Source organism: Nicotiana attenuata, chromosome 7, assembly GCF_001879085.1.
Source record: "Nicotiana attenuata strain UT chromosome 7, NIATTr2, whole genome shotgun sequence".
NCBI classification, from domain to species: domain Eukaryota; kingdom Viridiplantae; phylum Streptophyta; class Magnoliopsida; order Solanales; family Solanaceae; genus Nicotiana; species Nicotiana attenuata.
This window is the reverse complement of record NC_031995.1, coordinates 6,426,890-6,446,343: the sequence shown is the minus strand read 5'-3', so window position 1 is coordinate 6,446,343 and position 19,454 is coordinate 6,426,890. Positions and strand designations below refer to the sequence as shown.

The window sequence follows — 19,454 nt, the reverse complement described above, 5'->3', positions numbered from 1 at the left end:
GATTTTGGAGAAGCTTGGCGGAAGAGACAACGCTACAAACTATTTTCCTATGACTTGCATCAATGGCCAAGTCTTCTGTAGACTATCAACAGGTACTTGATCAACACCCCACTTCTCATGGTATGATTCTTTAATTTAGGCGTTATATACTTGGAATGAAAGAGAAAGGCAGCTCGGTGCACAAAGCATCTCGCGTTCACGTAGGGTTTGTGGAAGGGCCGCACCCCAAGAGGGTGGATGTAGGCAGCCTATCCTGATGCAAGCATCAGTGGCTGATTCTTCAGGCACTATATACTTGGAAGGAAACCATTCTTACCAAGGCACAATTCAGTTTAAGTTTGTCATTTACTAACTTAAAATTCTGGATTAGCCACTGATGCTTACATTAGGATAAAGTTGTCTCCGTGTGACCTATAGGTTACTGGTTCGAGCTGTGAATCAGCCACTGATGCTTGCATTAGGGTGGACTGCCTATATCACACCCCCTTGGGATGCGGTCTTACCTGGACCCTGCGTGAATGCTCGATGTTTCTACATCGAGCTGAGAAGGGGAGTCTTGGAGCAACGGTGAAGTGGTCTCCGATTGACCTATCGGTCACGGGTTCGAGCGTGAAAGAAGCCACTAATATTTGCATTAGGGTAGGTTGTCTATATCACACTCCTTAGGGTGAGGCCCTTCCTTGGATCCTGCACGAATACAGGATACTTTGTGTTGTTGTGCACCAGCCTGCCCTGCCCTTCTAATGAGATTGTTGAATAAGCAAGTTATTTACATGAGTGGCACATTATCATTGCTAGGTAATCTGCTATAATAGGTTATTATTATATTTTCATGTTACCGTATTAAACTTGTTATGAATATAATACTATGTTATTGTAGGTCATATCAACATAATGGTACAATCAGTGCACAAAACTTAACTCTTTATTAATATCTCGATTATGCCTTCAATGTGTAGCTAGCTGCAAAAGCCAAAGACCCCACTAAGGAATTTTTCCCTTATTCTTATTGCCAAATTTAGCTTTTGGTCATTGTGCTAATTTCATGAGTTATTTATACTCTTCAAGTTTACCATAATGATGTTTTCTCTAATTTGCAGAGTTAAAATGATGATTCATACAATTATGTAAGCTGGGATGGGATACATACCACAGAAACTGCAACAATTGGGGTCGATTATATGAATTCTCGTTATATTAACGTCTGTTTACTTTTTCTTTCATTTAATTTTGGCTCTCTGCCTACTAATCAATTGTGTTGAAAGGGATGCCCGCATTCAGAGGCGGATTCAGAATTTGTATCCTATGGGTTCAACTTTCAAGATTTTTAGCATTGAACCCATTATATTTTTAAAGTTATGGATTCATATCTACTATTTTTACAATTTTAATGAATTTTTATATATAAATTTTTTAATCCGCGTCGAAAATTATGAGTTCAATTGAACCCGTAGGTTGAACACAACATCAACCCCTGCCCGCATTCAACATTATAGCCCTGATGAAATTCGAGATGTGAGTCTCAAGTCATAAATTTCATTGAAAACCAACCAATACATCGTTATTATGCTGGAGTATACTTATATTGGAACTCCAGTATATTATGTTGGAGTATTTTTTAGATTTTGAACAGTGTTTTCGTTCAGATTTATCTTTACATGAAAAATAGCTAAATTTCAATTAATTTTAAAATGGTGACTATTTTGAATGACCACTTATAAATCTGGCTATTTTTGAATTTCTCCCTCCATTTTGTTATAGTGTTACTCCAAAGACAAATGGTAGCCATTGTCATCAGTTGATCGACATTGGACTATATTGTTGCTTGTTGCTAGCTGTATAATAGCTAGCTAAGTTATTAGAAAAAGACACTGTTTATTTCTGTCCCTCTTCTAGACTAAATCCAAAGAACACAATCAGTCTCGTACATAAGTTCATTGCGTTTTCGAAGGATACAGTTGTTCCTTTTTTGTTTTTAACCATGAAAGTGAACTATAGGCAAGAACCAAAGAACAAGAGACAAGTAGTCTAGGGAAGGGAGAATAAGGGGTGCTAGGATCCGCATACATGCATGGTCCGATGAAGGGCCACACCTCAAGGATCGATGTGATGTAGATAATCTACCCTAATATAGGTATTAATAGTTGCTTCAACAGCTCGAACGCTTGACCTACAGGTCATACAGAGACAACTTTACCGTTGCTCCAAGGCTCCCTTTCGGAATGCAAGCATTAGTGGGTGTGGGGGAATAAAAGGTGGTAGGATAGCCCGATGTATAAGGCATCTTGTGTTCGTGCAGGGTCCGAGGAAGGACCGCTCCCCAAGGGCTGTGAGGTAAACAGCCTATCGTAATGCAAGCATTAATGACTACTTCTACGGCTCGAACCCGTGACTTATAGGTCATACGGAGACGACTTTGCCGTTGCTCCAACGCTCTCGTCGGACTAAAAATAAAGATTGATGAAATAATTATTAGTACGAGAATAGGATAGGATTTGAAAGTATTAGTAACAGTATTTGTTTGTACATGCAATAATTCATTGCGTCAGCAGTTGATAATGTTCACATGCATGGCTTCACTTTCTATAAAGATGGAATTTCTTTTTAACACAGAATCCATTACTATAAGCTACTCCTATACTTTGTGTTTTGAGAGAAAAACAAGAGAAGAAAATGAAGCTATTTAAAATGAAGAAAATGAGTTTGTGGTCTTCATTAATGGTGGTTTGGTTTCTATTAATAGCAACTTCTAATTTGGTGGAAAGCAAATGTGCATTTGAGGCTATTTTCAATTTTGGAGATTCAAATACTGATACAGGTGGATTTTATGCAGCATTCCCATCTCAGGGTTCTCCTTATGGAATGACTTATTTCAAAAAACCAGTCGGACGTCCAACTGATGGCAGAGTCATCGTTGATTTTCTTGGTATTTCACCTCACTTTTACACATATCTGATGTATGCTTGTTGTTCGAGTAAATTTGTTGTTGGGCTAAACAGATCCAGATATATTCTTAACGTCAAAATAGCACGGGCTAGCCAGTTTTCGGACGGATAATTGAAAAATAACCAGCGTTCGCAAAGTCATTGAAAAACATCAACTATTTTGCTGCAACACGGAAAGTTCCAGCATAATATACTGGAGATTGGAGCACCCGTGTATGAACTTCTAGCATATTATGCTGGAACTCCAGCACACGAAAAGTTCTAAGCTTAATATACTGGAGATTAGAACACCCGTGCATGGACTTCCAGCATATTATGTTAGAACTCCAGCACATTATGAAATTCCAACATGTTACGCTGGAAGTTCACATGTAAAAAATTCGAGCTCCAGCATATTATGATAGAATATTTTCTGGATTTTGAACAATATTTTTGTTCAAATTTATCTTTAGCATGAAAAGTGACTAAATATCGATTACTTTTTGAAACTATGGCTATTTTTCAATAACCACTTGTAAATCTGGCTAGTTTTGAATTTCTCCCACTCTTAACACAGAGCGATATTGTCTGATTTGAGCCAAGCACGTACGATTTTCCACAAAAGGCCTTACACCCTTAAAGTCTTGGCTAATAAAATTTCAGATTACTGAACGTTTTATGTAATGTGCAGCTCAAGCATTAGGTTTGCCATTTCTGAGTCCATATTTGCAATCAATTGGATCAAATTACAAACATGGTGCCAACTTTGCAACATCAGCATCCACAGTACTCTTGCCACAAACATCATTGTTTGTATCTGGAGTTAGCCCCTTTTCTCTTGAAATTCAGCTCAGACAAATGAAGGAATTTAAAGTTAAAGTCGATGAACTTCAGAGTAAAGGTAATATGAATATTATTCCAATTTAGAAACATTCATATATATATATATANTATATATATATATATATATATATATATATATATATATATATATATATATATATATATATATATATATATATATATAGATACACCTTATCATAATCTATATATATATATCTTTGTTTACAGGGAACACTAATCTGCCTTCCCCAGACATATTTGGGAAGTCACTTTATACATTCTACATAGGTCAGAATGATTTCACTGGCAATTTGGCAAGAATAGGAATAAGTGGAGTGAAGCAATATTTACCTAAAGTAGTTTCCCAAATTACTAGCACCATCAAGGTAATTTAATCAGAATATGGTCTTCAGGGTCCTAACTTTTGAAGCATAATTAGTTGTTTTTTACCGTTTTCATTCTGATTTGTTTGGTTCTATTTTCTTATTAGTTCGTTTAAAAAAGAATGACGCAATAATTAACTTTGAACTTTTCCATTTTACCTTTAGTAAGGAGCTTTTATAGCTAGACAAATATTATGACATGTTAAAAAACCACAAGTTTAAGAAACCTTATAACTACACAAATGTAAGTAACATGTTTAAGACCCCAAAGTTTAAGGGATCGTTTGGTAGGAGGTATTAGAAAAAAACAATGCAAGCAATATCTTTGTGCATTACTAATCCCTTGTTTATACGTATAACTAATACTTGTATAAGTTACACATCGTATTTGGGATTATCTTATGTATAACTAATACATAACAAACCATAGTATTAGCAATGCAAGGGTATTTAATACTTGCATAAGCATAGTTAAAGACATAATTGCCCCTCAAAGTGTGCAAAGTTAAAGAATGTGGAGGATATTTTTGTAAACTAATTTCTTTAGAAATTATGCAATGCTTTAATACACCAACCAAACAGCGGGCAAAAAATAATCTGCATTACTAATACCAGTATTGTTAATACATCCTATTCAACACTATTCTTATACCTCCTACAAAACGATCCCCAAGGGGTCGTTTGGTATGAGGTATAAGTAGGTATAGTGCTGGTATAAAATTTTAATACCACCTTAATACTTTGTTTGACTGGTATAAGTTGTCCCGGGATTAAAATTAGTGCCGGGATCACTTATACCTTGTAGGGGGTGGGGTAATTAGTACCAGGATGACTTATAACTTCTTAGAAATTATGCAATTGTCATTTTAATACAACATACCAAACACTAGATAAAAAACAATACCAGGATAACTAATCCCAGCATCAGCAGTGTTCAAACCAAACGACCCCTAAATGTTTTTATTTCTTTCTTAAACTTTGTGCAGAGTCCGACTATACCAAACAAATTGGAACGGAATATAACTTAATAGTGTGATATCTGATCATGTTGATATAATGGATTTTTTAACCAGGAAATCTATGGATTAGGGGGGAGAACATTTATGGTACTTAACCTTGCACCAATTGGATGTTACCCAATGTTTCTAGTGGAGCTCCCTCATGAGAGTTCAGATATTGATCAATTTGGTTGCATGATATCATACAACAATGCAGTGGTGGACTACAACAACATGCTTAAAGAAGCATTGACACAAACCAGAAAAGAATTTTCAGATGCAAATGTTGTTTATGTGGACACTCATTCTGTTCTCTTGGAGCTTTTCCAACACCCCACTTCTCATGGTACATTTCAGTACAGTTTAATCGGCTATAGTAGGTTAAAGTTACATGTTATTGTAGATCAAATCAAAGTGATGGTGTAAACATTCTATAGGCTAACAGTGTATAAAACTTAAACTCTAGCCGAAAAAACGGAAGACCCTACTTAGGAGATATTTATACTGCTATAACTCAAGTTTACCATAATGATGTTTGTCTTTGTAGGGTTAAAATATGGAACCACAGCATGTTGTGGACAAGGAGGTGGTGCCTACAACTTTAACCAGCAAGTGTTCTGTGGAAACACCAAACAGATAAATGGACAAACATTGACAGCCACAGCTTGTAAGGATCCATACAATTATGTAAGCTGGGATGGGATACATGCCACAGAAGCAGCAAACAAACTCACTACATATGCCATTCTCAATGGTTCATATTTTGATCCTCCATTTTCACTGCAAAAATTCTGTGATATTCAACCTATAGGTTGATACATGATTTTCTTGTAAGCGTAGGGAAAATAAACCACGAGTTATTACTAGGAGACACGAATAAAAAATAGTGATGCTTTGATGATTTACATATTTATTTTATGCATTTAATTGGCCCCATCAGTAGTGAACTAATTCAGTTCGATTTATTCCGCTTTCAATCAATATATAGGTAATTTGACCACTAAACCATAAAGACTTTGATTCAGCCTCTCCCATCTGAAACATCCTCTTTACCTAACACAAGGTAAGGGTAAGGTCTGCGTACACCCCTACCCTACCCAGACACCACTGAAAAAATCTGTTTCAGCAGAATAAGGTTCAACACAGCTAATGCAAGCAAACTGATGTTCGACTGCAGAAGGTGAACCTTCTATAACAGTGCATTAACATATTCGAGGCCTTAGAGTTTCTCTCCTGTACCACTTTTTCTACCATTAAAAGTTACAGATGGCACAAACTGTAATCAATGATTATAGTGCATCTTTAAGCAAAGGAAGACGATAGTCAAATAAAACTCCTTGGCCGAGAATAACACAGTTTGGGAGTTCTTGAAATTTGTCCAAATAGGAATCCCTGGCCTTTGTCAAAGTCAAGGACTAAAATTTAATGCCGCCCTCGGCTGTGGAGTCCTTAATAGTAGCAAGAAAACAGAATAGACTTCGTGGAGTGAATTATATGCCACTCCCAAACTACAAGGACTCCAAAGTACAAACTATAATCACACTATCCCAAAAATTTGGTTCCATTCAAACTGGTGTTTGGTCTAACGGGACGCGCCCCTCAGAATAAACATTGTAACACACAGAGAGACAAAAAAGAAGAGTGAGAAAAGCAAGTCACACCATTTAAGTTTGCTGCTAAACCAAATTCATCATCCATTCAACAAATACAGAAGACGAACATCCAGCATACAACACCCTATAAGACGGGTAGTAGATGTTACCGAGTCCAAATCTTCTATTTTTACTGTGCTGAATAGGCAAAAACTCAAAACCCAGTAACCTATGAAGTAAATCAGTTCCGTGGCCATGGTCCAGTCACAAACCTAGAGGCCCTACAAAACCTAGAGGCCAGAGGGTCCTACAATCGAAGTCCACTCATCCCCACCCCTCAAAGCGAAGCTTCAGAAGTGTGATCAACAAGTCTACGTGCATAACTGAATAGACACCAGCTAGAATATTGCATTCATTTCATGAAAGCACAAATCTTCATACAAATCTCACAATGCACAAAGTTTGATTACATAACTTCAAACGATACACAAGATACTCTCTCAATGTTTATGGAAAAAGCTCCACAAAAACATTAGTAAGGCCTATAACGGACCTCAGTAACAGCAGCTTTGCGTTCAGATTTAGATTTTGTCAATGTCTTCATCCTCAAACTCAATGTAGTCATCACCAGCGCCCTCTTCTTCTTCATCCAGCCCACCAGTAATGCCCTCATTAAGTCTTGTGTTCTCTGGCAACTCTCCATATGCCTTCAATAACCTGGCCTCGTCAGGCATGTACTTCAAGATCACATCAGCTTTGTCGTCCTGGAAAAATCAAAATAACAAAGTTAAAAGAGAGCAATATCCACATTGGATAGGAAACCAAGATAGCATATCAAAGCAAACCAATAATATGATCAATTCCCCAAGTAGAGCGCTACAAATAAAAACTTTTCAGAGGAAGGAGATGCACATGCACAGGCTCAGACACACACCGGTGCCACTTCTCTTGGAACTCAGTAGGAACTACAAAAACTATTTACCCTTCAAAAAGGGCAGACGTATATTATTGCAGCAGTGTGGGCACACAACTATCAATTTTACAGCGGCTTCTGCTGTGCCAATTACAGCAAGCAGTGTTGCACTAAGCAAGTGGTAGTCCCAGTTTCTTTTCTCCTTCCATCCCAAAGTTTTGAAGCCTTTCTGTGTTCTTGGTATTGCAGGGAAGTCATTTTAGTTCCTTTTTCACAGCTCCCTTTCTAGGTAAAGCATGATTTGAACAGCTTCTTTCTTCGCTACTGCTGCCATACCACAAAGAAGTCCGTTTGTATATACCCACGCTCTAGTTTATTATTTTGTAGAACCTCTGGAACTATCCTTTCTAGCTCCACACCCCCCCCCCCCTTTTTCTTTTGCCCTAGGGGACTTTTTTCTCCTTTTTCTCGTTAAAACAAATAGAACTTTTTTTCATTACTTCACAATTTCACTAAAAACCAACCAACCATGAAGGAGTTAGAAGCAAAGGCATATCCTTTACCTAATTCTGACATCCCTGCTACAAACACAAATATAGACACATTATTACTACTTCTTTGTAACAGTAGTTAGTATGTTCATACTATTACAAACAAGAAGTAGGTGCTCCAATAACTTTGAATCTTCAATCCGCCTATACCTTCAATCGAAAAACTATGCAATCAACAGTCTTATCCTAATACACCGGAAGATATTTGTGTATATCAATGTCAGCAAATGCAATAGATTCATTGTTAAGAAATCTAAAGTTGAACCCATCAAGTTTAAATCCTAAACTTGATAGACCGCATCTCTACCTTCTAGAAGGTAGGGGTAAGATATGCGTACGCTCTACGCTCCCCAGACCCCACTTGTAGGATTATACTTGGTTCGTTGTTGTTGTTGTATCTTGGCACACCATCTGCCTAAGTCTAGGTGCTGATGGGAGGTGGGCGCAAGCTATCCCGAACACCACCATCATCCAAAAAAGGCATCTGGGCACGAACAAAAAATATACCAAACTTCTTTCCACAAAAGACAACCTTAAAAAAACCCAACGAATTTCACAAAACAAATACACAAAATAAACAACAAACCTTCTGGAAATACACAAAATAAACAAATACCATAAAAGGGGATTGGAAAAATAAGGTAAAAATTGGATCTTTTACCTGATAATCACGAAGACCAACAAGGATGATGTCACCAGCAGCGATCCAAACTTTTTTATGCATCTTACCACGTATATGACAAAGACGCTTTGTTCCATCAATACACATAGCTTCACAACGTCCATTACCAAGCATACGTAAAACCTGAGCATATTCCTGTCCATCTTCTTTGAAAACTAGCTCTCTTTTCTCATCGTCAGCTTCGTTCTTTCCTCTCTTCCGATTCTTACCTCCCTTACCCTTGTTCTTCGGCATCTTTGTTTGATTTGGTTAATTCTCTTCTCTCTTTGTTTTGTGAGAAATGCTAGCTTTGAGGTTGAAACCCTAAATTGAAAGAGGGTTATTTGATTTTGGTTTTATATAGAAGTTGTTAATAAATGAGCTTGCGTTGAAGCCACAAGAGTTGTAAAAATTGGACCAATTTACCCTTTTGTCTCTAGTGCTCTCGACACGTGGCAGCTCGACATGTCATTTTCTGTTGAAAAAAGAAATCAAATGAAAAATTATTTTCCTCATAGATGTGATAGGGTCATGTCATTTCTCTCTCTTTTTCACATCTGCCTTGCAATATTTTGCACATCATGTTATCAAACTGGCTGTAAGCATTTTGAATTTAATTTCTAAACGCTAGCAGACGCAGAATCAGAATTTGAAGTTAGCGGGGTATATCAGCAACTGTTCAATCAATGTCCTATTTTACTTTTGATCTTAGGGTTTGAAGTAAAATATATGATTGTTTTCAATATATATAAATTTGCCGAAGTTAACCGGAGTGACCCCTTAACTCTAAATATATATTGGTCCCTTTTTTGTATATTGTTGGTTATATATAAAATCACACATAGGATTCAAGATGGAATGCAGGTGCTTTTACTTAAAGAACGAAAATTACAATGAGATACTTGCGCACGAGTTTTGAAATCCTAATTGAGAAAAGAAAACAGATGACATAACTACTGCTTCTTCACAATTCAGAACTTCAACTAAATTAAAACACGATAAACAGATTATTACTAAGAATCTTGAAACTCAATGATAGAAATATCGATTAAATATACTGTATTTATATGTAAGACTCTCTCAAGGTGTTTGTAAAGGGGACTTCCTTCATCTTGCTTCGCTGAATTTTTTGGTTAATTATACGTGTAAATTATTGTCACAAACGGATATGTAAATTAAATGAACCCACTTGGACTAACAAGTAATGTCAGTTGGATGGTCAATCGGGGTCATTTTAAGAGGGTGTTTGGATTGGCTTTTAAGCTGATCATAACAGCTTTTAAACTCTTTTTAGCTTTTTTTCAGTGTTTGACAAAGTCAAAAGGTACTTAAAATAAGTTAAAAACTGCTTAAAACAAGCCAAAAGTAATACGTTGGGCAATCCCAACTTACTACTTTTTGGCTTAAAAGCTATTTTTGCTGAAAAGCTACTTTTTTTAAGTCAATCCAAACAGGCTCTAAGTCACAAGGCATGAGTTCGAATGCCATGTATTTTTACTTTTCGGAAATCACGGGGATGCACACACTTCACATCTTTGCGCAGTACTCCCTCTATTAATGTGGCTGTTATTAATTTAGTAGTACATTCTACTAAATTGTTAAAATTGTTAGGTTATTTTTCCTTTTGAGGTTTATTATTTGACATTTGTCATATAAAAGTTGTTTTTAATTGCCATAATTATTTATTATTTGTAATAAGTAATACTTAGCTTTTAAATTAGTGAAATATGTGTATTTAGTTTCTAACATTTTAATTTAGCACTTTTATGTAAAGTTGCATTCTCTCTCTCTCTTGCAATTAGTTCTTTTTAAATTTATTTACTGATCACGCCCAACTATGCCTTATAAAAAGGACAATGCGGTCGTTGCAAATATAATCCGGTTTACAAGTCCGGAGTCGAATCCCACAGAGAACTAAGGTTTAGCTACAGCTGTTCACTATCACCAAGAAAACAAGCTTGAACAATTCCTAACTTATAGATATTAAGATTCTTGTGTTTAACTACTTAACTAACAAATTAAAATAGTAAATTAACAACTAACGATACTGAGGGTTAGAGAAAAGATTAAGGAGGTCTAGAGTTATGATTTCCCATATTGTCGGAATCCTTCCCGCTATGTCTTCTATAATTTTGCCTAAGTATTCTCTACCGATCATGAGCACTCTTATTGCCGTAAATCTCTCCCGAGTAATTACGATAATTTACTAGACGCACTCTCCCGAGCTACGCTAGCTGGCTTTTAATACAGCTCACTTCAGATCGCACCCAAGGCTTCGTTATCCCTAATCTCACCTTTAAACCCTCGGTTATTGATCCCTCATATACTCTGGGAGTGGTGTTGTTCAACAATTACCTAAATATGCACTCTCTCCCGAGTTATGCATACTAAATAGGCACAGCTAATTGAGAGCTCTTCAACCAACCACAATATAAACGTAGTTGAACAAATAGAGAAAAGCTATGGCTCAATTATTATAAAAACATAACAAGAATTTATCCTACAAAAGGTTCTATCAAAACTCTAGATAACAAATTAGCTATTCATAATAGTATGTAAAACTACAATACTAAAAGTCATAACCAACAATGAAAAATAGGAAGAGGAAGGAAAAAAACTCGTAGAAGAATTCTCCGCCTTGCTCCCAATGTGTTCTTGCCTCCAAGGGTGTTGTCTAACCCTAAAGTAGTGTCTCTCCGCCTCCTTAGGTCTAATTTGTGTCCAAAATATGCCCCCCTCTTGTTCTTGGCCGGCCTCCTTTGTTTAATATAGGGTTTAGGACTTAAAATCCCATATTTTGCACTTTAGTCCCTGAAATTTTCGCTTCCTGCCGCGGTTTTGCCGCGGTCGCGGTGGAACCGCGGCCAAACATGCCCTCTGATTCTTCAGTTGTCCGCGACCATCTTCTACCGCGGTTCTGCCGCGGTCACGGCAAAACCGCGGTTTTTCACCCTGTTCCATTTGGAATTTAGAAAAACGTAAAACATGAAAGTTGTAGCCCTTTGAGTTAGCTTTCCAACCATATGTTGTGGAGCCCAAATGGAGTTCTGAGCAAAAAGTTATGTCTATTTTACTAGACAGTGCGCAATATGCCTCCTCAAGTCTTCGTTCGTACTTAATTATTAAATTTGACCTCCGAACACGATCCGGGCTTAATTCCTTGAGCTTTTACTCAGACTTCAAAGCTTCAAATCACTTAAATTCATTCCATAACATCTATATAGCTCAGAATCACACCTACAAGGCATAAAACACACAATTAGTGCAAAACACTAGCGATTAAAGCGCAAACTCAATTAAAGTGCAGTAAATTCGAGTGTAATAAGCGACTAAAATATGCAATTATAGCCTATCATCATTTACTATGAAATTCAACTCATACATAAAAGCTTCACTTCATATCCTAAAAGTTCAACTCATATCCTAAAAGGTTCAATTTATATCCTAAAAATTCAACTCATACATAAAAGATTCACTTTATATCCTACAAGTTATTAAATTGTGTTTTTATTTATTTATTGTTCAAGTAAATTATCTGTTAATTTTAATTCTTACTTTATTTATATTTATAGTGTTTCAAATTAGTAGATTGTTATTGTATTAACTTATCTTTTGAGTAAAACATAAGAATTTAAAAGAAAATTTATAGTCTTATAACTGATTAAAAGTTGACACACACACACATATATATATATATATTCAAAATTCACTTTCTGTTACACGATAATTCCCATTATTGACTATTACCTCACCTAATGTTATTATGTTTATTGAACCCGCTTGGATAAAATCCTGGGTCCGCCACTGAGGGTCGTCCACATCAATCTGGAACGTGCTTCGATTTAACAATAGTGACACTATAACAACGGGTTTTTATTTAACAATAGGAAACAAGCCAAGATACGTTCCAGTAAATCATCAGACAATCAATAAGAAATGAGGAAACTTCTTTATTGTCTCCGTCTTAAGCTTGGGGGATGAATCAGACTCAACTGTATTGGTTGAAGCATAATCAGGGTGTATACGGTCAAAATTGGGCTTATCCACTACATGACCGATCGGGCTCGGAATGTAAGGAATTGAATATCGACCCCGAGTCCCATCAAACCAGAACACAAGGTCAGAATGTCTGTCCTCAAGAACATCGAGTCAATGATCCCTGAATGGACCTTGACCCCGAATGAGTTCGAGGAAGCATTGCCAGTATAACCAACAGAAGACCAAAATAAGAGAAGGCCGAAGTATCCGGGACCGGTCGGGTATTACGGCGGGAATCTCGGCACGTATCAATAAGGAACCGGCAAATCAGCAAATCAGGAGATTTTTGCCTTTTATAGAATTGTATCTAAAGTAGGACTCCCCTACTATATAAAGGGGGTCTGATTGCTTGTAAAGGGACATTATTACACGCATTCAGAAGCAATATACTGTTATTTTCTCTTTAAAGTTCTTATTCAATTGTGTCTTGACACTGATCGAAGTACACTTTGTTCAAGGGTAGCCCACCTCCCAAGGCTGTAACTGTTCAATTCGCGTGGTTTGAATTTACTTTATCATACTTTATTTAAATTGCAATTTAATATATCGCTTTGCGTCAATCTAATCCATGTATCCTTAAAACCACTTATAAATTCAATTATTATCCGATTTTGAGGGTAAACAGTTTGGCGTCCACCGTGGGGCTAAGGATAATAGTGGTTATTTGATACAAAATTTTCCATAACATACACTACTTTAAACTTGTTCTTTGAAGTGCCTCTAATTTTAGGTTAACGCTCAAAATGTCAAACTCACAATTGGCAGCCCTACCTGTTGACAATGAGTCCGGTCACCACGGTGAAAATAACAACATAGCGCCCGATAACGAGGTACTGCCCGTTGATCCCATCGAAATTCCAGTCGCGAACCCGTTGGATGCTAACTCACATGTGGCTATTGACACAAACTTGCCTACCGACCCCGAGAATAGCATCCATGGTGGAGCCCGATCGACAGCACAGAACACTCGAAATAATGGGGGAGATGGGATCAATCTACAGATGATCTTCGAAATATTACAGGCTCAACAGGCGGCGATAGCTCACTTACAGAACCAATGTTGTGCACCAAGCAGAATTGAACTCGATCCATCCCGGGAAATCACTCGCGGGGAAGAACCAGTCGCGGAGAGGTCGAACGAAAATGAGTCGGGGACCAACCCCGACCATAAAAATGCTCGAGGAGCTGAAAAACGGATAGAATCAGGGGAGAAGAAAATCGAAGCAAACGACAAAAAAGTGGAAACCTACAATTCAGGGTCGACTAGATCCCGGGAGCGCCGCCAATACTGAAAGGCTTGGATTCCAAGAAGTTCTTACAAAAACATTTCCCTCCGAGTGCGGCTCCAAAGCCGATCCCTAAAAAGTTCTGAGTGCCCGAGATTCCTAAGTACAACGGAACGACTAACCCAAACGAACATGTCACTTCCTACACATGCACCATCAACAGAAACGACTTAGAGGATGATGAGATCGAGTCTGTCTTATTGAAGAAATTCGGAGAAACCCTATCAAAGGAAGCTATGGTATCACAACTTACCTCCTAATTTTATTGACTCATTGCTATGCTTCGCCGGGGATATCAAGTTCGAAACCAAGAAGTCGGACCTTTTCAAAGTAAGACAGAAGGATAATGAAATGCTCTGGGAGTTCATATCCCGATTTCAAATAGAAAGGATGGATCTTCCACCGGTCGCTGATAATTGGGCCGTTCAATATTTCACCCAAGGACTCAATGGTTGAAGCTCAGTGGCTTCACAATAGTTGAAGTAGAATCTGATGGAGTATCCGGCTGTTACTTTGGCTAATGTGCATAACTGATATCAATCGAAAATCATAGTCGGAGATGATCAACTTGGGGCTCCTTCCAGGTCCGTTTATCCCGTTAGACCCATCGACAAAGTCAAGAGAGATATCGACTGTGGACTAAGGTCAAACTAGGATCAATACCAGCCGTACAATGGACATCGAAAAAGCAGTGGGTCTGGGAGGAATTTTATGCGAAATGAAAGGAGAAATGTCGAGGTCAGAGCAACCGGGGAATCATGAGCAAGAACGATTTTGACAGGCCTATCGGGCCTAAAAAGCACCTAGTTATCAAAATATAACTTTAATGTTGATGTTGCTGCCATCGTATCAGCTATCAGATGCATCAAGGACACAAAATGGACTCGACCTCTACAATCCGACCCAGCCCAAAGGGATCCTAACCAGATGTACAAATATCATGGCACTCACGGCCATAGAGCAGAGAATTGTTCATAGTTTAGGGAGGAGGTGCCCCAATTATTCAACAACGGGCATCTTAGAGAATTCCTGAGCAATCGAGCCAAGAATCATTTCAGAAATAGGGATTCTAATAAAGAGACCGAACAAGAAGAACCTCAACACGTCATTAGCATGATCATCGGTGGGGTCGATGTTTGTCAAGGGCCGATGTTAAAGCGAACCAAAGTATCCATCACAAAGGAAAAATGGACTCGAGGTTACATACTAGAAGGAACCCTGTCTTTCAACGACGAGGACGCAGAAGGGATCGTGCATCCCCACAATGATGCACTGGTGGTATCTGTACTCATAAATAAATCTCGAGTTAAGCGTGTGTTAATTGATCCAGGTAGCTCGCCCAACATCATCCAATTGAGGGTCGTAGAACAGCTAGGCCTACAAGATCAAATTGTGTCTGCAGTACGAGTTCTAAATGGATTCAACATGGCATGTAAAACCATTACGGGAGAGATAACATTACCAGTGAATGCCACCTGGACCATCCAAGAGACCAAGTTTTATGTGATCGAAGGAGACATGAGGTACAACGCCTTGTACGGGAGGCCATGGATCCCCAACATGAGGGCAGTGCCCCCGACTCTTCACCAAGTGTTAAAATTCCCAACACCGGGAGGTATTAAAACAATCTACGGGAAGCAACGAGTCGCAAAGGAAATGTTTGCAGTCGAAGAAGTGATTTTGATATAAACAATGACAACATCAAAGCAATCAAGTTCAGATACAAAGATGCTAAATAGCAATTACCAACACCGGCCATGACCCAATTGGATAAACAGGAGACTGATGAGGACGATGATTACGGGGTTCCCAGATCTTTTATAGCCCCCGATGATTCCGTCACCACTAAATCAACGGTCCAGGAGCTGGAATAGATAATATTGATCGAGTATCTACCCGATCGAAATATATACCTAGGCACGGGGTTAAGTCCCGAGCTCAGGAAAAAGCTCTTTCAATTTTTTATAGCTAACATAGATTGCTTCGCTTGGTACCATCTTGATATGACTGGGATCCCACCAGAGATAACCACTCACAAGCTAAGCCTGGACCCGAAATTCCACCCGGTCAAGCAGAAGAGGAGACCCCAGACCGAGGTCAAACATGCCTTCATCAAGGACGAGGTATCTAAACTCCTCAAAATAGGGTCCATTCGGGAGGTTAAATACCCGGATTGGTTAGCAAATGTAGTCCCTAAAAAAATAAACAAATTAAAGAATGTGTGTAGATTATAAGGATTTAAATAAGGCGTGTCCCACGGACTCTTTCCCATTGACCAACATCGGTCGCATGATCGATGGCACGACCGGCCATGAGATCCTCAATTTACTCGACGCCTATTCCGGGTACAACTAAATACAGATGAACCCGGATGACAGGAGAAAACCTCCTTCCTCACTAAATACGGAACATATTGTTATAACGTGATGCTATTTGGACTAAAAAATGTTGGTGCCACTTATCAACGCCTAGTAAGCCATAGTTTTAAGGAACTAATAGGAAAACTAATGGAAGTTTACATTGACGACATGTTGTTTAATTCCCTGCGAGCAGAGGACTATTTAAAACACTCACAGAAAACCTTCAGCATATTAAAGGAGTACAATATAAAGCTGAACCCGGAGAAGTGTGCATTTGGAGTCGGATCGGGTAAATTCCTCGAGTTTATGGTATCTATCAAGTCTGTCGTTGCTTCAGATGCCGAAGACAGACGAACAACTATACCTATACTTGGCAGTATCGGAGATAGCGGTAAGTGGAGTCCTGGTCCGGGAAGAGCAAGGTACGCAATTTCTAATTTACTATGTTACCAAGATTCTAGGTGATGCCGAAACTAGATACCCTCACCTAGAGAAATCGGCACTCGCCTTGCTAAGTGCCTCTAGGAAGCTGAAACCATACTTCCAATGTCATCCTATATGTGTTGTAACTATTTACCCAAATGCGGAATATAATGCATAAACCCGAGCCCTCAGGGCGTTTGGCCAAATGGTCCGTAGAAATCAGCGAGTACGATATCGAATATCGACCCCGAACAACCATTAAATCTCAAATTTTGGCAGATTTTGTGGCTGACTTTACGCTGGCCCTAATACCCGAGGTCGAAATAGAGTTGTTGGTAAACTCGGGGACATCTTCGGGAATATGGACCCTCTTTACGGACGGACCCTCAAATGCAAAAGGGTCCGGACTTGGCATCGTATTGAAGCCACCCACAGGCAATGTAGTTGGACAATCTATTAGAACTATGAAATTGACTAACAACGAGGCCGAATATGAGGCCATGATTGTAGGTCTCGACCTAGCCAAAAGCTTGGGGGCGGAGGTGATCGAAGCTAAGTGCAACTCCCTCCTAATGGTGAACCAAGTTAATGGGACATTCGAGGCCAGAGAAGAACGAATGCAAAGGTACCTAGATAAGCTACAGGTAACATTACATCGGATCAAGGAATGGACTTTATGTTGATACCCAATTTTTCCACATAATATTTTGAAATGCATATATACTTTTAAAAATATGCATTAGCATCAATGAGTATTTTCCCATAATTTTGACATCCTTAAATTAATTTATTTCAATATTTTCTTCATATAAATAATTGTAAAATTGCATCACAAATGATTTTAGAAAATGTCTTGATTTAATATTACTATTACGGTCCTATTAAGTCCAAATTATTTTATAAATAGCCAAATTGGCACCTTTTGGCTATAATTGCAATAACTTTGCAGTTATAGCCCACGCGTACATTTTTATATTATTTTATCAGAAATTAGTCATTTGCATTTTTAAATACTAAATAACTATTTTTAAAATAGTTCCATGCATGAAATTCATTTTTTATAATTAGTAATTATTTTATAAATTATTTTAATCGATTGTTTGGGGTATTTAACAAATAGCCTCTTATATTCCAATTTCAACCCTTTTTATACCAGCCCAAAACCCCCTTAATATTAAACCAAAAACCAGCCCAAAACCCCTAGGCCCAATATGTATCACCCGACCCAAACCCCTTGGACAATCCTTACCGCTGATCATTTTGATCAATGGTCCAGGACTCCCCTGCCATTATTAAACCAGACGACCCCCTAAACCTCTCATTATCTCTCATTTTCCGCCACCCTTTCACTCCCTCGTCTCTCAAATGCTCTCTAACTCTTAACCCTAACTCACCCTCATCAGCACTCGTCTACTGCCGTTCATGGTGGTTTCTCACCACCACCAAGCCTCTAATGGCCTCTCCTATGCCGGTACCGCCATCTCTAAGGTCCTCGAGGGACCAGGGTCAGTCCGCTTACACCTATGGCCCTTTCTTGCCTGTTTCAGGCTGTTCTGGTTCGATTTCGAGTAAGAACTTCCTATTTCGCCTTAAACCTATGGATTTCTAAGCCTACTTCTCCATCTCTATGTTGTTTTTCTCGAAACCCTAATTTCGTCCTTTGAACTTCTCAGATCTGTACAAGATCTGAGATGGATTGAACTTATTTTACATGAGTTTTTACAAATATCTTTTGATTTTCGAACGGCTTCCCATTTTCTTAAACTAGGGTTTCCTGAAAATCTCTTCCTTCAAAACATTTTGCTAATTTTAAGTATTTAATCTTCCACTTTTATGTGTTTTTGACTGATTTCGAAGAGTTTGCTTCGACCCTAACTAGTTTATGCTAAAGCCCTAATTTTCTTATGTTTTTGCTTCGATTCTGAGTCTTTCCGAGCTACTTGTTACGTTATTTGTGCTATGCTTTGACTCTCCTGATTTCCCCCTTTAGTCCAATTCAGTATTTTGTGACTTTTACCTTAGTTCATCTCTACTGGGGTTTTTGAGTCGATCCATTGGCTAATTTATGTGTGTTTATGATTTTTTATTTAGCTTACTCGTCTATTTGTGGAATTTGGATTTCGATTTATTGATTTGCCTGGTTAAAATTTATGTGCTGATTCTTGATTTATTCCTTTGTTTACAACTTTAATTATTCCTCTTACCTTATTGCCTGTAATGTTACTGATTCTTCACGATTATTTCCTTAATTAAGCTCCTATCTGTTTACCCCTTTACTTGGGTCCGATTTGATTTTCTTTCCTTAAGTGACTCTTGTCCTTTAACCGTTGAGTAGTTGTCCTTAATTAAAGGAATACTACGCTGATTTCGTATATGATTGATTTTGTAATTTCCCTAATTGCTGAGTTTTGATTTCTTTACCTTACTCTGCTCCGCTCCTAAACTGCTATATATACTCTCCTCTACTCTCAGTTCGAAAACA

General features: G+C 38.1%; 2 protein-coding genes across 2 annotated transcripts; one reads left to right on the top strand and one right to left on the bottom strand.

Annotated features, from left to right (window-relative positions):
- LOC109230392 (GDSL esterase/lipase At4g01130-like) lies at nucleotides 2,607-6,087 on the top strand. The gene is made up of 5 exons (XM_019395899.1): nucleotides 2,607-2,926; nucleotides 3,616-3,825; nucleotides 3,996-4,153; nucleotides 5,224-5,494; nucleotides 5,696-6,087. The coding sequence occupies exons 1-5, from the start codon at nucleotides 2,674-2,676 to the stop codon at nucleotides 5,962-5,964; spliced, it is 1,161 nt and encodes a 386-aa protein (XP_019251444.1). The 5' UTR covers nucleotides 2,607-2,673; the 3' UTR covers nucleotides 5,965-6,087.
- On the bottom strand, nucleotides 7,121-9,223 carry LOC109228618 (eukaryotic translation initiation factor 1A). Its single transcript, XM_019393772.1, has 2 exons — nucleotides 8,866-9,223; nucleotides 7,121-7,504 (listed from the first exon to the last, which is right to left on the bottom strand). Exons 1-2 carry the CDS (start codon nucleotides 9,118-9,120, stop codon nucleotides 7,322-7,324), a joined length of 438 nt encoding a protein of 145 aa, XP_019249317.1. The 5' UTR covers nucleotides 9,121-9,223; the 3' UTR covers nucleotides 7,121-7,321.

Bases quoted from the DNA above. Each gene is read 5' to 3' on its own strand.
- LOC109230392 (XM_019395899.1), top strand. From the start codon at position 2,674: ATGAAGCTATTTAAAATGAAGAAAATGAGTTTGTGGTCTTCATTAATG. The intron at 2,927-3,615 runs GTATTTCACCTC...TGTAATGTGCAG, and splicing joins AGTCATCGTTGATTTTCTTG to CTCAAGCATTAGGTTTGCCA. The intron at 3,826-3,995 runs GTAATATGAATA...CTTTGTTTACAG, and splicing joins CGATGAACTTCAGAGTAAAG to GGAACACTAATCTGCCTTCC.
- LOC109228618 (XM_019393772.1), bottom strand. From the start codon at position 9,120: ATGCCGAAGAACAAGGGTAAGGGAGGTAAGAATCGGAAGAGAGGAAAG. The intron at 7,505-8,865 runs GTAAAAGATCCA...TGATTTTTCCAG, and splicing joins TTGGTCTTCGTGATTATCAG to GACGACAAAGCTGATGTGAT.